Source organism: Alligator sinensis, unplaced genomic scaffold (genome assembly GCF_000455745.1).
Source record: "Alligator sinensis unplaced genomic scaffold, ASM45574v1 scaffold890_1, whole genome shotgun sequence".
Taxonomy (NCBI): Eukaryota; Metazoa; Chordata; order Crocodylia; family Alligatoridae; genus Alligator; species Alligator sinensis.
Genome location: NW_005842948.1, coordinates 346,337 through 360,413, shown reverse-complemented (window position 1 = coordinate 360,413; position 14,077 = coordinate 346,337). Strand labels below are relative to the sequence as shown.

Genomic DNA, 14,077 nt, shown 5'->3' with positions numbered 1-14,077 from the left:
ATCACTAGGTCGCCGACTAGGTCATCCCCAGTAGCCAGTACCAGGTCGAGCAGCGCTTTGCCTCTCATTGGCCCATAGACTTCTTGAGTCAGGTAGAGGTCATCCACGCGTGAGAGGAAGCTCTGTGACCGCTCAGATTTTGCTGAGCGATCCTCCCATGAGATGTCTGGGTAATTGAAGTCACCCATGACAACCATGGTCCTGGAGCAAGCTGCCTCAGCCAGTTCCTGGGCAAACTCCTGGTTAAGCTCAGGACTTTGGGTGGGAGGTCTGTAATAGACTCCCACCATTGTGTCCCCTGTGCCGTGTTCCCCACGGATTTTAACCCAGAGGGTCTCCAGCCGTCCACCCTGGTTGCCAATATTGGCTTGCAGGGACATGTAGCTTTCCTTAACATAGAGAGCTACCCCCCCGCCCCTTTTCTCTACACGATCCCTCCTGTACAGGGTATAGCCATCTATCCCCGTGGTCCAGTCATGGGTGGAGTCCCACCAGGTCTCCGTTATCCCTATGACATCATAATTGTTTGCACTGAGCATGAGGATGAGCTCCTCCTGCTTATTCCCCAAGCTCCTGGCATTAGTGTACAGGCAGGCAAGTGCCCCCTGGGGGGCTCCTTCCTTGCACACAGATTTTACCAGGGCTGGGGCAGGGGTGGGCTCCCTGAATTTGGAAAGAGGAACCTCTCACAGGGACTCGGAGACATACTTTCATTTCCCTATTTCCTCCTCATGGACTGGAAAGGCGCAGTGCATCCCCTGTGTGGCTGCTACTCTATCTCATGCCTACAAAATCACAGAAGAGCTGTCTCTTGTTTAAATGCAGTTGCAACTCATCACGGCCAGGTACCCTATGTACCACATATTTCATTCCCTCCCTGACACACTAATGAAATCTGGATTGGCATTTAGGAATTATTTTCAAGAAAATGTCTGGTTAATTCCACTCCTATCCCCTTCCCCAAAAACAGGAGCAGAATTCAAGAGGGAGGTGGATTTGGGGGAAGACATTTTGATCAGTTCTGTAGCAATACATTCCCGATAGCAACCCCTGGCCCTGCTACGAGTTCTTTCCAAGTGAAAAGCTCCATTAGAGCTGCACACAGAAGGGAGCCTGAATGCATGGACTTCCTTCTTATGGAGCAACCCTCAGTTCCAATGGGAACAGCTATAATTGATCACTGCTGGGTTTCTGAGAGGTTTCTTTGCCTGGCTGGGTTTGACTGGTCAACTGAGTTGCATGGCAGGATTTCCCAACTGAAGCTAGTGGCAGGATAGAGGACCTGAAAGAGAAGGCAGGGACTTTACCCCAGAGGGTTTCTGATGCTGACCAGGCCTCTGCACCCTAGTGCTACATGATTAGAAACCTTACATTCCCCCATTTACCTGAAGCAAGGGGTTTAGAGAGGCAAATAAAATTGCTTTTATTTTTCATCGTCAGCCTGGTGGCATGAGCAACCCTCTGCCTGGGCTAATAAATATCATATTTCTGCAAGGATGAGTTCCAGCGCTCTTCAGTCACCCGCACCTAAGCATCAGCTGCCTGTATTGATGGTAGCCATTACTGGACATGTTCTAAATACTGACTCCTGCTACAGAGTCACAGCTAAGCTTCCACTGACAGCTGGTGCCCACCTTGTGCTTAAAAAAAAAAAAAAAAAAAATCGCATACAATGAGGTTGAAAGAAATCCTCAAACAGCCCCAGCACTGTTCTATCATTCCAGTTTAGCGTAGAAAATTATTGCTTTTATTTTTAAGGTTATGAGAGACATAGCAAAATAAGTACCTTTAAAGGGAGAGAGGAAAAATATACCCACAAATCTAATGATTACCATTTGGAATATCCTAGAAGAAATTGCCATTAAAGATTTACAAACTGATACATCCAGAAAGCTGGCTCTGAAAATCAACACCATGCAAATGCAGTCATTTTGCTTTAAAAAAACAAAAACAAACCCCAAACAGTATTTACAAACCAACCAGCCTTACCCATAGGCTTTTCTTCATGTTTGGATATTAAACACAAAGTGCGCCCCACAGTGACATGGATCAAAAGAGGTTGGAAATATTATTCTATACTTTCTGCTCGGAGTGCTTAAAAACCCTCCCCTACATTTGTACGGCTCACATGGCCTTTGAAAGTTCAAAGGAGAAAGCGTTTCTCAGGATGAATAAATCATAATTGCTAAATTATAAGCTCCACAACTAGGAATGGGAATAGAAGTGAGAACTGGCCAAAAGCTTTGCTTGCTCCCCAAATCCCACTTACTTTTCTCAGATTGTGCATTCTGTTAGGAACCTTCCACTCCCCTCCACCTCCTACATATTCCTTGGTAGGTCCTGAGATCCTACACCCTTTCCTTCCATCTCCATCACTGTTGTCCTCCAATTTGAGGCCATACCACAATGGAATCCAAGTCTCCTCTGTGCACAGGGGCTCTGGCTGGGCCAGGGGATGGGCAAAGAGAAGTCCGCACAGTGGAGTAATGAAAGGGGAGGTGTGTGACTGGGGCATCCCTCCCAGGTGATGACCCCAGGGGGGCAGGGCAAGAAAAACCCAGAAGTGGCAGCAGTGTTGGACCAGCCACTGCTGTGCCACCAGCAGCGTGGCTTGTGATTCAGGCATCACTTTATGCCTCTGAATCAACGTGCTATGATTACAGTCAGGAAGTGGCATCAGTCAGTAAGATCAGATGCTGTTAAGATGCTCAAGGAGAAGGAGCAGTGGGAAGAAGGCAGGACCCTGAACAAGCATTTGCCGTGTTGGAGGGTTACCAATTACTAAAAGACAATGGACGTGTCCAAGCCCCTGACATTTTTTTTAAGTTACTGGGGGAATCATAAGGATATTGCATGCCAGGTGAAATAGGGTTACATTCTCACACCGAGCTCCCACGCTACCAGGGGCTTCCCCTTGTGTAGAACATCCTTGGCGAACAAAGCTGTCACGACCCAGTGATTTTTTGTGCCTCGGCACTATGGAATTTCCTGGCCACATGAGAGCTCCTTTGCACAGCAGCGTGTTCTGCTGCAATTAAGAGCCTGCGTGCAGGAGAGTTCCCGCCAATTTGCAGTTTCCTTTGCAGGATGCATTTCTTCTTTGCAGCACAGAGATGCACGGTGCAAAGAGTTCCTGCTATTCGGATGCAAATTTGTGCCCCGTTATTGGCCAGTGCTAAATTATTCACACGTGGCGGCTAGTAATTGGCTCGCTGGCCGTTTAAAATTCCGTGCGACTTCCGCCCAAGTCGAAGAGCTTTGAGCACGCTGCAGAGTGTCTCTGAAGTTATCTGACTTGCGGCTGCCGATTGGGAGACTGATCACCTATCGATCTTTCTTCCCGTCACCGAGCGCAACCCCAACGTACCCCTTTCCCCGCCGGCTTCGAATTGCGGACGGATTAACTGGCTTGGGCCCCGCCAGCTGGAACAACTCATGTGGTTGTTCCGACGACCGGACCACCTGCGTCGTGATTGCAAGCGGCGTGAGTAAAGTTTTTTTACAACCAATAAGTTGTGTCTGCCTCTCCATTCACCAGCCCGCCGTGACGTACGAGCGTAACTCGAGTCGGCCCTGGCTGTCCGAGACAAAAGCCAACACAGGACCACAAATCAATGGGACACATCAAGGTATATAAGGGCTGGTTGGGATAGGGCCTGAGGGCAGTGCTTTCCTGGCACTTCAGTAGGTACATATTAGAACAGCCCAGAGCCTGCTCTAATCTGAACTGCTAGGAGAAGAGGCCAGATAATGCTCTCCAGAAGAGACACCTGGCAGACTTCAGGGCCCAGCCAGGTGGGTCCAGCTGATGAGCTCCAGCCTGCAGTTTATTAGAAGTCTCATATATTTATTTTAAATTCATTTTGGGGTGATTGAGCTGTTCCTGGCCCTCCCAAGAACAATGTGAATATACTGGAGCCTCACTCACCTCAGTTTCTTAGAATACAAAGTACGTGGAAGGAAAGCTGGAGAATCTCTGTCTTGCTTCTTATGTACAGCTTCAATACTGAAGGAGCAGGCTACCAGCTTCCAATTTAAGCCCCACAATTTACATGTTGCATCAAATGGTGAGACATTGCCACCTTCCAATGACAGCACAGAAGACCAGATCCTAATCTGACGGGGATTTCTGCAGGTGCACTGATTTTGAGCTGTACAGATCTCTCTCTCCTGAAGATCTGGACCCCAAGTGAATTCTTGGATTCTTCTGATGATTATGACGACTGTATGGTTTGGCCCATCCCGTATAATACTATATATGCTATTAACAAGTATCTTAGTTACATATTACTTTGAATCAAGTATATTTGTGTTTTATTCTATTAGCACACCACCGTTAGAAGTGCACAGAAAGATAGGGACTACCCAACTTAGTGATGCAACAAAGAACACCAATAAAAAGCAGCAGCTCAGTCATTTTAATGATATTATAATTACCTTGATTGATGGCAGCTCATTCCAACCCCCCCTCCCAACTTCTAGCAAGCCTGTCCAGATGGTGCAGACTCATTCAAAATATTTCTTGGCTCATCAATTCAAACAGACAGTCTGAAATCTGTCCTTTCAGATGACCAAATTGAGGTCAGCATGCGCAGTCAGCTAGATAAATATTGAACTATGGGCGACGATGTAATATGGCAAAGGGTACGCACATGCATGTGTTCCCTTCATAGATTTATCCTTTAAGAGGCAGTCATTTAGAGAAAAATGAAAGCTGTTTTATCACAGAACAAGAGAGATGCATTCATTTAAAAAGTCTGGCAAAAAATATGGCCCGTTGCATTAATACAGTGTTATTGATCTTTTGAAGGGAAAGCCTGAACAGTCAAAGAAAATGAAATAATTGAATACAAAGAACTGATTTGTGGAGTATTGAACCAATCAACCCAAGTAAGACCACATGGGGTCAGGGAAAAAACACAGTCCAGCTGATCATGCTAGCAGGGGTGGAGGCGGGTAGGTGGGGGGAAGAGCAGAAAGTATGCATTAATGCAGCCGGTCTATCAGACTCTCGGAAGAAAGCTTTCATTATACACATACAGCTTTGACTAAGGGCTCAGTTTCCTCTGAGAACATAGCTGATGCTGGGTTCCAGACAGGCTCCTGGTTTCATTTTTGGGTCAGTACCAAAGATTGCACTTTGCTCAGGAGTCCTAAACCCCACCCAAACAAGTAATAACACCCCCCCCCCCAAAAAAAAACCCCCCCCCCCCAAAAAAAAGACCCCTCCCCGCAAAAACGAACCCCCCTGCAAAAAAAGGAAAAGAGAGGAAGAATAACAAAGGTAAATGTAAACTGCTTTGAAGCTTGCTACAGCCCTCCATGACAAGAGCCTCAGAAATCCATACTGCTTCAAGTCGAGCCTTGTTTGATTCATTATTAATAATGCAACCTCCATGTTCAGAAGAAGTGCGGCAGGCTCCTTAAGGAGAGGCTTCCAGGGGAAAAAAAGGTAGTTTAGCTCTAACATCTTAAAACTCCAGTAACTCCTAAAGTCTCTACAATTTTTTTTCAATGCTGGATTATAATTTAGCTGGAAATGACACAAAGCAATTCTCTGGCATTTTTCTGTAGTGTTTTGGGGAGGGAGGTTGGGTGGGTGGTAAGTGTATACTATGATTTCTTGTAACTCGGATGAATATACATACTAAATCTGCACGTTTTCAGACAGGAATGGTTGCCATAAGTTGACTGGCACCACTTTTTCATGTAGCCTTTGACACAGTATAGATTCTTCCGCACAGGCTCAGATGTGGTGCAGATACAGCTACCCTCTCCTCCCTGATGCAATGCTCCCCGGTTCTCCCCTTTCAGTAGTCATCAATTACCATGACCTCATGCAGAAAGAAGCCAAAGGGCCAAACAGACCGCTAAAGCAGGCGGCCCAGCTTCCACTGCATGTTTGAGCCAGGCTTACTTACTTCAGTGTTGGATTTGGATTTAAGACTGAAGTTGCCCAGCCCATTTTCACCGTACTCCATAATTACCCAAATTTTTAGGAACCAGCACAGCAGCTAATCAGTTACAAATGGTGCAGCAATTTTTCCTCAATGGAAGGTTTTAAGCTTCAACTCTTTAACTTAACAAGAGGATTACAGGAGTAACAATGACCCATGCACTGTACCGGGATTTCAGCAAGACACAAACCCTGCTTTGAATATCTTCTATGCTAGACAGAAAACACAGGACAAAGGGTGAGGGAAAGACCAGATCAACCCATTTTATAGATGGGAAATAGGAGGTATAAGGACATTAAACAACTTGCCCAGGGAAGTCTGTGGCAGGGCTAGAACATGAAGCCAGCTCTCCCATGTCCCAGTCCAGAGCTCTTCCACAAGCCCTTCTGTCCTGGCCAAAGCACAGCATGGTAGCGAAGCACAATCTGCCTACACACAGGTCTATTTCAATGAATTCAAAAGACATTCAAATGATCTCCCTGCTCTTAAAAGGTCTGATTTTAGTTCCCAGGAATCTGCACCTCTGGAAACTGTGACAGGCCAGTAGGGGGTGCTCACACATTGGGCCACCCACCTCACTGCGCCCGACCACCTTCCAGGCTCCGAGTGCCTCCCTGGGGGTGCCTCACGTCTGGCCGACCCCTTCCTGGAGCATACCCACTAGGCTGGGGTAGAAACAAGGTTGGCACTGATTAATGACACACTGGACCCTGTGTCCAGTTCCCCGACAAGGGTTCTCCCATTTACTGTTATCTTAGTCTGGTGGAAGGCCGTCACCTCCCCCGGGTTTGTGATCCTGTAGCAACAGGCATGCCCCTCACAGTGGCTCGGGTCTCCCCCCTTACCGCTTACAGCTGTTGCATGTCTGACTGGCTTGGGTCTGTTGCTTAGCTTTGGGCAGTTGGGCCTGATGTGGTCCGGCTCCCCGCAGTTATAGCTCCCCTTCTTTTCCGAATTGGGTGGTTTGTCAGAATCTGGGGCCGCCTCGCGCTCAGCAGAAGGTGGCCCTCTTTCCCCTGTTGGGCCTGGCCCTCCCTTCCCCCCTCTCTGGAACCCGTTCTGTTCCTTCCCAAAGTAGGGAGGCTTCTTGTCTAGCCCCTCACGATTTAGCAACAGCTGGTCTGCAATTTCAGCCACCTCTTGGATGGTTTGGGGGCCCCGTCTTTGACTAGGGTTTTAATATCCCTCGGACAGCGGTGATAAAATTGGTCCAGCGCTATGAGGTTCAGTGCCTTCTCTCTATTGTCAGCCTTGACTCCGTCTGCCCATTTAAGGAGCGAGTCCCACACCTGGGCCACAAACTCGACCACTGTCTTCCCCAGTTGTGGGATGGTATTCTGGAAATAATCCGGTCCTAACCTGAACCTTGAAGACAGCATTTTTAAAGGCATCATACTTATCTGCTGATTCCGAGGGCAGGCTGTTCAGGAACAGACACGTCGCCCTCAACCAGAGCAGCCATGTGTTTCACGAACTCTTCCTTTGGCAACTTCCATCGGTGCACTTGGTTTTCGAAGATGCTTAGGACCACTTCTGGATCATCCCCGTCTTTGTAGCGAGAGAAGACGGGGGTGATCAGTCTGAGGGATGCATCCAGTGTGGGGGTAACACTGCTACCACCCCGGGATGGGCTTGATTCTGGCTCTGCGCACCCTGAGAAACACAGGCCTAGTAGACCTCAAGAGTACTTGATTCACTTCAAGAACTTGGGGTGCTTCCCTCAGTCGGAAGCACAAGTAGTGGTCTCCCTTAGTCAGCGGAACCAAGGGGACTCCAAGGCATAATCTAGGGTGACAAGCCCATCCTGGGGTGGTGGCAGTGTTACCCCCTGGCTAGTGGGTGTGCTCCAGGAAGGGGGGCAACCAGATACGAGGCACCCCTAAGGAGGCACTCGGAGCCTGGAAGGTGGTCAGGCGCAGTGAGGTGGGTGGCTCAACGCAGGAGTGCCCCCTACTGGCCCGCCACAGAGGCAAGGATTCGAACCACTAGTCTTTATTTAAATCCAACAGCTTTACCATATTTTCTCATACAACATACATCTTTCCCCCCCAAAAATGGATGTTGGAGTGCACACTATATGCAAGAAATATGGTAAGAGCAGGTTCTGATGTTTACTAGGTGAAACAAAGTAAAATCTGCAGGGATCCATAGGGTGATGAGCAGGCTTAGCTCCCCAGCTGCTGCTACTCAGTCAGTTACTACAAGAAAATATTATTTTTTCTTAGAATCATAGAAGGGACCTCAGGAGGTTATCTAATCCAAGCCCCTTCTCAAAGCAGGACCATGCCCAACTAGATCATCCCAGCCAAGCCTTTGTCTAGCCAGGTCTTAAAAACCTCCAAGGATGGAGATTCCACCACCTCTCTAGGTAACCCATTCCAGTGCTTCACCCCCATCTTAGTGAGAGAGCTTTTCCTAATATCTAACCTAAACCTCCCTTGCTGCAACTTAAGACCATTGCTCCTTGTTCTGTCATCTGCCACCACTGAGAACAGTCTACCATTCTTCATTTTACCTTTCAAAAGCACAGCAAAACACTTTGAGGCGTTGTACATGAAAAATACAGTAAAAGGTCTAGTGTTATTTCATTGGCTGAAGATATTGGAGGACTCAAAAAAAAAAAAAAAAAGCAACATTGTTTTTAAACTAAAGAAGCAGTGCGTTAAAATAGCTACACTCCAGCAGATTATGCAAACATTATAGGAAGTTTACATATGTATAATATCTTTATATGATCATCTCCAAGCCTGTAATTCCATGCAGAGAACACAGAAACCTATCTGTAGTCTCCCTAAGTCCAGTATGTCAACCCAGATATCAGCCAAGGGCTCCAGAGAAAGCCTTAAAGACTGTACAGCTGTGTGAGGCTTTACACCTGAGAAGTTTCCTAATCCGCTCTGGTGATCAGTTTATGTCCTGAAGCATGAGAAATGACAGCTCTGAGTTTTAATACTAGCTAGTCAAACTGCACATGCTTTTCTTACCTGTATAAATGTCTTATTAAAGGCAATATACGGTAAAAGCTGCGCTATATGGCATCTTACAAGCTGGCATGCTCCACTAACCGGCATGTCGGCTTGTAAGATAAAGTGAAACCAGAAGTGCCCACCGAGCCTTTTAAAATAAAAGGTAAATTGTATAAAGAACTACTGGGCAAGACAGGAAAGAACAAAGAGACTATTTGTAACCTTCCATATGATTCACCATACTCTCTCCCCCCAATCACCTCCTCTCAACCCCCACCCATTTTCAGCCAGCTCTAATTTATTAAACTCCTTCTCTTACAGAAGTCCTGCATCTCTGCTCCTCTCTTCTTCGATGTTTTCCACTAGAATGGCAATATATTGTTTTAAAGGCTTTTGTTACCACAGACCTTCCTTTAAATTGCTAGATGCAAGTCACTAAATACCTATGCGCTTAGCAGAATTGTCCTCTCTTCTGAGCATCTTAGTGCCATTCAGTAAAACCCACTTGCTGTAAAGATATTCTGCTCTTCTTTCCACTGATGCTTTAAACTGCCCCTACCCCTCCAGGAAATGGAGGGACATTGTCTGTAACCTAAGACCAAGCATATTAGTCCTAACTCTGAAGCCGACTGAATACAGACACACTGCATGCCCCGTTAGAGCAAGGAAAGCACCATCTGAAGGGTAAGGGGCAATCCAAGGCCACCGACTACTCCCCAATGATTCTGCTGGACTTTGGACCTATCTACTGGATCCAACCCTGTGAAGTACTGAGTACCTCCTTCAAAACAGTCAGACTCGCTCAACTCCGCTTTACTTCAGTAGGGTTAGCAGCTTTCACACACTGGGCTCAGCATTTTCATGGATTGAACATTGAACTGTCAGTCAATATTAGTAAGAACAGGTCACATCTTCCCTTACTGAAAAATTCATCACTTCTGTGCAATCTGAACCTTTGTACCTCAGATTTAGTGGCTGGTGCCTGCTAGTGAAGATTAAACAGAATATGCTTTCCCAGAGTTACACCCGGAGGAAGTGGGTCTCTGTGCTGGAGCGTCTGCTTATATTCTGGATTTAGAGATTTTCCCAAATATCGACTGCCATGGGCTCAACAGAAAATACCCTAAAAAAACACATATTTTGCAAGGTGATAAGTGATGAAAAGAACAAAAACAATAAAACTCATGCATAATCTCTGAAGACACCAAGTTGTCAGCCAGGAGGTGATGAAAGTAAATCTGTTACATTTGGAGCTTAAAGACCAGTTATTTGCAACATATTTTGAGAACCTGGCTCGCATTATGCTACAACTGGGTAGTTTTCCCTCCAGATAAAAGTTCACCTCCTCTCACCCTCCTCGGTGTCACAGTTAATCACAGCTAAGTACATCCCTCTGAGTGCTCACAAGGGACTCCCAGGAAGGCAAAGCCGTATCTGCCACATCTAGTCAACTCACAGTAGGGAAGAGTGACCCGAGTACGCATGTGAAGCGATGTGGGAAAGGTGTCCATGGCACAGGGACTGAAGTCAGGAGTGTGACTGTGTGCACTTCCACATGCAGGAGGAAAGACTGAAGGGAAACAATACTCTGCTTTAATATGCCCTCTCCCAGCTTAATGGGATTTCCCCAAAAACAATGCATAAAGGAGATTACGTCACTAAAACCACTCTGGCCAGAACTAGCAATGGAAAAATCTCAAACAATACCTGAGCAGGTGTGACGTTTTTGTCCCAAACCCATGCACCCCTTGCGGTCCCTGGGTCACCTCCATCCTACAACTCAACCACACACTCCCTAAACTCTTTTCCTTTTCTCTTTCCTTTGATGGCTCATGGGACCCCCTCAGCAAGTCTGCCAGCATCTCTCTGCTAACCTCCAAGCTTACTACTTTCTTTCACTGTCCTGGTACCTTGAGGCATCCAGGGTTGAGAGCAACTGTTGTATTCAGAGTGCAGAAAGTGGGTTTTGGCTCCTCTTAGAAGCTTAAAGCTTCAGAAGGCATGCAACGCATTCTCAGGCACAACCAAAGGGGATGCACTGGAGTGTGGGGACGTGAAGAGAGGCTGCTATATCCATTTGCCCCATAGGTCTGCAGCAGTGCAGGGGAGGGAAGGAACAGCAGACATTCTAGTTGAGACTGGACCATGGTAGGAAGACCATGGACTTGGGGTGGACAGCACTGGCAGACATGGGAGTGCTGGGAAAATGTTACAGAAGAGCCTCAGAACCAATTTGTCCTTCTAGCACAAAACCCAGTTCAATCGCCTAATTTCCAGGAGGAAAAGACCAAGAAGAGTCTCATGGACGAATTCTATGCTGCTTCTACCCTCGCTCACAGGGGCGCATCCACTGAAGCTTCCTAGCTCTCATTCCAAGTCACTGGTGGTGTTCACTCGTCAGCTTACAATTCAGAAATTAAAAGCAGACCAGACAGTTGCCAAGAAGTAGCCAAACCAGGTCTCCCTCCCTCCTCCCCACCACTAACTGAACTAATAGAAAACATTATTACAATAGCAAAGCATGCTTGCAACATCAAACCGGCAGGTTTCTTTTGAAGGCAGAATCAGAGAAGGCAAGGCTCATAATCTGAAACAAGTCAACTCATAATAGAGTTTTAGAAAGATGACACATATATAATAGCTTGTAGATTCAGCCTATGTTATTTGTAAATCTATTCTGAATCAGTATAGAAAGCAGAGTGCATTGTAAAGCAACTGTTTCAAATCTCAACTAACTGGTTTTTGAGCAAGTACCTGTAATTGCTTTCCTCTCTCCTTTCTCCAGTTTTGCTTGTGTAGATTCGTTATAACCACCATGTTCCATCGACTGCTCCACCCTTTTTATTGCAGTGCCCTTGAAATTCATCTGGAGTTGGCTAGTGTACTTCTCATGCTGCAGAGACAGAAGCAATAATGGGTATGGTGTTTTCAACTGCTGTACAGCAGGCAATGGAAAGAACAATAGTTCAATGTACTCATATCAAGACAAATATTGTGATTGTGCTCTGTAACAAGAGGAAAACACACACCTGAACAAAAAGCTGTGGTGTGCTATAAATGCCAGCTGAGAAGCTTTCGAATACCTCATTCAGAAAGGTATAAAATGACATAGCTAGTCTGCACAAAGGTCACTATGTCTTAGCTACACAAAACATCTCATTAGAAAATGCTTTTAAGAATAAACTAGGAACAATTAGAATTAATGCCACTTCCATTCAGGATCCTAGAGCTGAAGCCGCTTTATTCTCACAATGGCATTATAAATTCTTTCAAGCTGTTCTTTTTATGTATCTTATCTTAAATGTTCAGTGATGCCACAGAACATATTCCTCATTATTTTCCCCAGATCTGGACAGAAGGATTGGGAAGCTATTTCAAATTAAGAGATCGCATTATTAAAGTGCTAAGTGATCTAACCAGAACTGAATCTATAAAAAAGGGTGTTCCTATTTAAATCAGGTCTGAGTAAGCGCAATTAGTCATCCACTCAGTCCAAACCTCCTACACAGTAGACTATGTTGGTGTTCTTAAAAACAAAACCTGGCCAAGAAACTATAACTGTCAATTAAAGACTGACATTTGGCATTGGTATTTCCAGGTCTAAGCAACTTTGCAATGTCACTGTGAGCTGTTAAACCACCACTGTCCTAGAGGAGGCTGCTTTTCTGCCGTGACCAAAATGATAACGGGAAGTTTTGTATCTGCTTCTGTGCTACATTCAGGAGAGCCACCTCACTGATGCAGGAGGGACTGCTCCAGGAGAAAAGATTAGGAGTTCAGAAGGTGAAAGGAACTTGTAAAAATTAGGCAAACAGCAAGAGTAAATTGAGCAAATTTTAACCCACCAGAGGAAATATTAAAGAGCCAGTATAGGCCACACCATCCAAAAAAAAACAGATTCATGATTCGCTACTTGATTTTTAAGAGGATACGGACTTCTTAATGAATCAGTTTAAGGCTCTGGCTGTTCCTCTTTATGTACTAAAGTTCTAATAACTTTCTCTCCTGACAGTCACAACTCCATAAATAATTTCAGTTAAATGCTAGAATTGGGACAGGAAGATTAGAACTGAGCTACCTGGGAGATGCATCCATCCTCAAAGCAAGGTCCTCCCAGTCACATATTGAAGAGAAACTGTGAGTTGGAGTTGTTTCCAGACTGCTTTATTGAAGCACATAAGAGTTTCAAGCTATATGGCTGGCACAAGTGCTCAGAAAAAAGTTAAGATATTTAGCATTTTCCTGGTTAATGGCATCATTGCCTGATATATCTCCTTATAAAAAGAGCACATATGTGCTTACCTTTAATGCTTCCTCGGGGACTTTGTGTTGAATATGTTCCAGGACATACATGTTCGAATGTACAGAGCTTGTTAAGGAAGTAAAGAAGGCAACAAAAACAACACAACAAATCTGTCCACAATTTAGTTACTGAAATGGAGATTATAAAACTCAGAAAGCACAAAGGAGGGAAAAATACAGATATTTATAGCAATCTTCACTCTTTCAGAACTGTACAACATAACTGTCTTAAAACAACACCAGCATCTCTTTTGCAGCAGATTGCTGATCATTTCTATAGACGTGATTGAGCTGTTAGGCCCAGTGCTGAGTAAAGAGCAGCACATAGCCAGCCCACAAAGGGAGTTGTGGGGAGAAATACTGACTCATTGCTACATGGAATGGGAGGATCCAGGGCCATGATACCATTCCCTCCCTGCTCTTGAACTAACTCTCTACTACACGGTTCCTGCTCTTCCTCCTCAGTACCCAAGGCATAACTGGATTAGCGCCACATGCTCAGGTGCAAAGATGGAAAAGGACGCTTTCGTACCCTGAACAGATGCCTCAGATAAGACATACACCTGCTCTGCATTAGCAAGTTTTACAGTCACTACAGTTTCACATATGAAGAGTAAATCAAGTTGTGAGCAGCTATGCCTTCTTAAAACGTGATTCTACCAATATGTATGGCACTCAGACTATAACCTCCATGAAGTGCTGGGCAGAAAATGAATAAGGGAAGCATTGAGAAAAGCTGTCCATAAAATTACAGCTCCATAAAAATTACACAGAAGCAGGGGAAAGCAAAATAACGGTGGGAAATGTTAAACTAAAATAGACCAAGTAATATTGGTAGAGTTGGGAAACTAC

The 14,077-nt window shown here is 45.5% G+C and overlaps 1 protein-coding gene across 4 annotated transcripts in view; it reads right to left on the bottom strand.

Moving 5' to 3' along the window:
* Nucleotides 1–14,077, bottom strand: part of CEP170B (centrosomal protein 170B) — an 82,115-nt gene that overhangs the window by 37,648 nt on the left and 30,390 nt on the right. For all 4 annotated transcript variants that reach the window (XM_025192601.1, XM_025192600.1, XM_025192602.1 and 1 more), the window contains 2 exons: nt 13,226–13,284; nt 11,678–11,816 (listed from right to left, as the gene is read on the bottom strand). In XM_025192601.1, the coding sequence (XP_025048386.1) occupies nt 11,678–11,816; nt 13,226–13,284 (198 nt within the window). The remainder of the gene's footprint in view (nt 1–11,677; nt 11,817–13,225; nt 13,285–14,077) is intronic.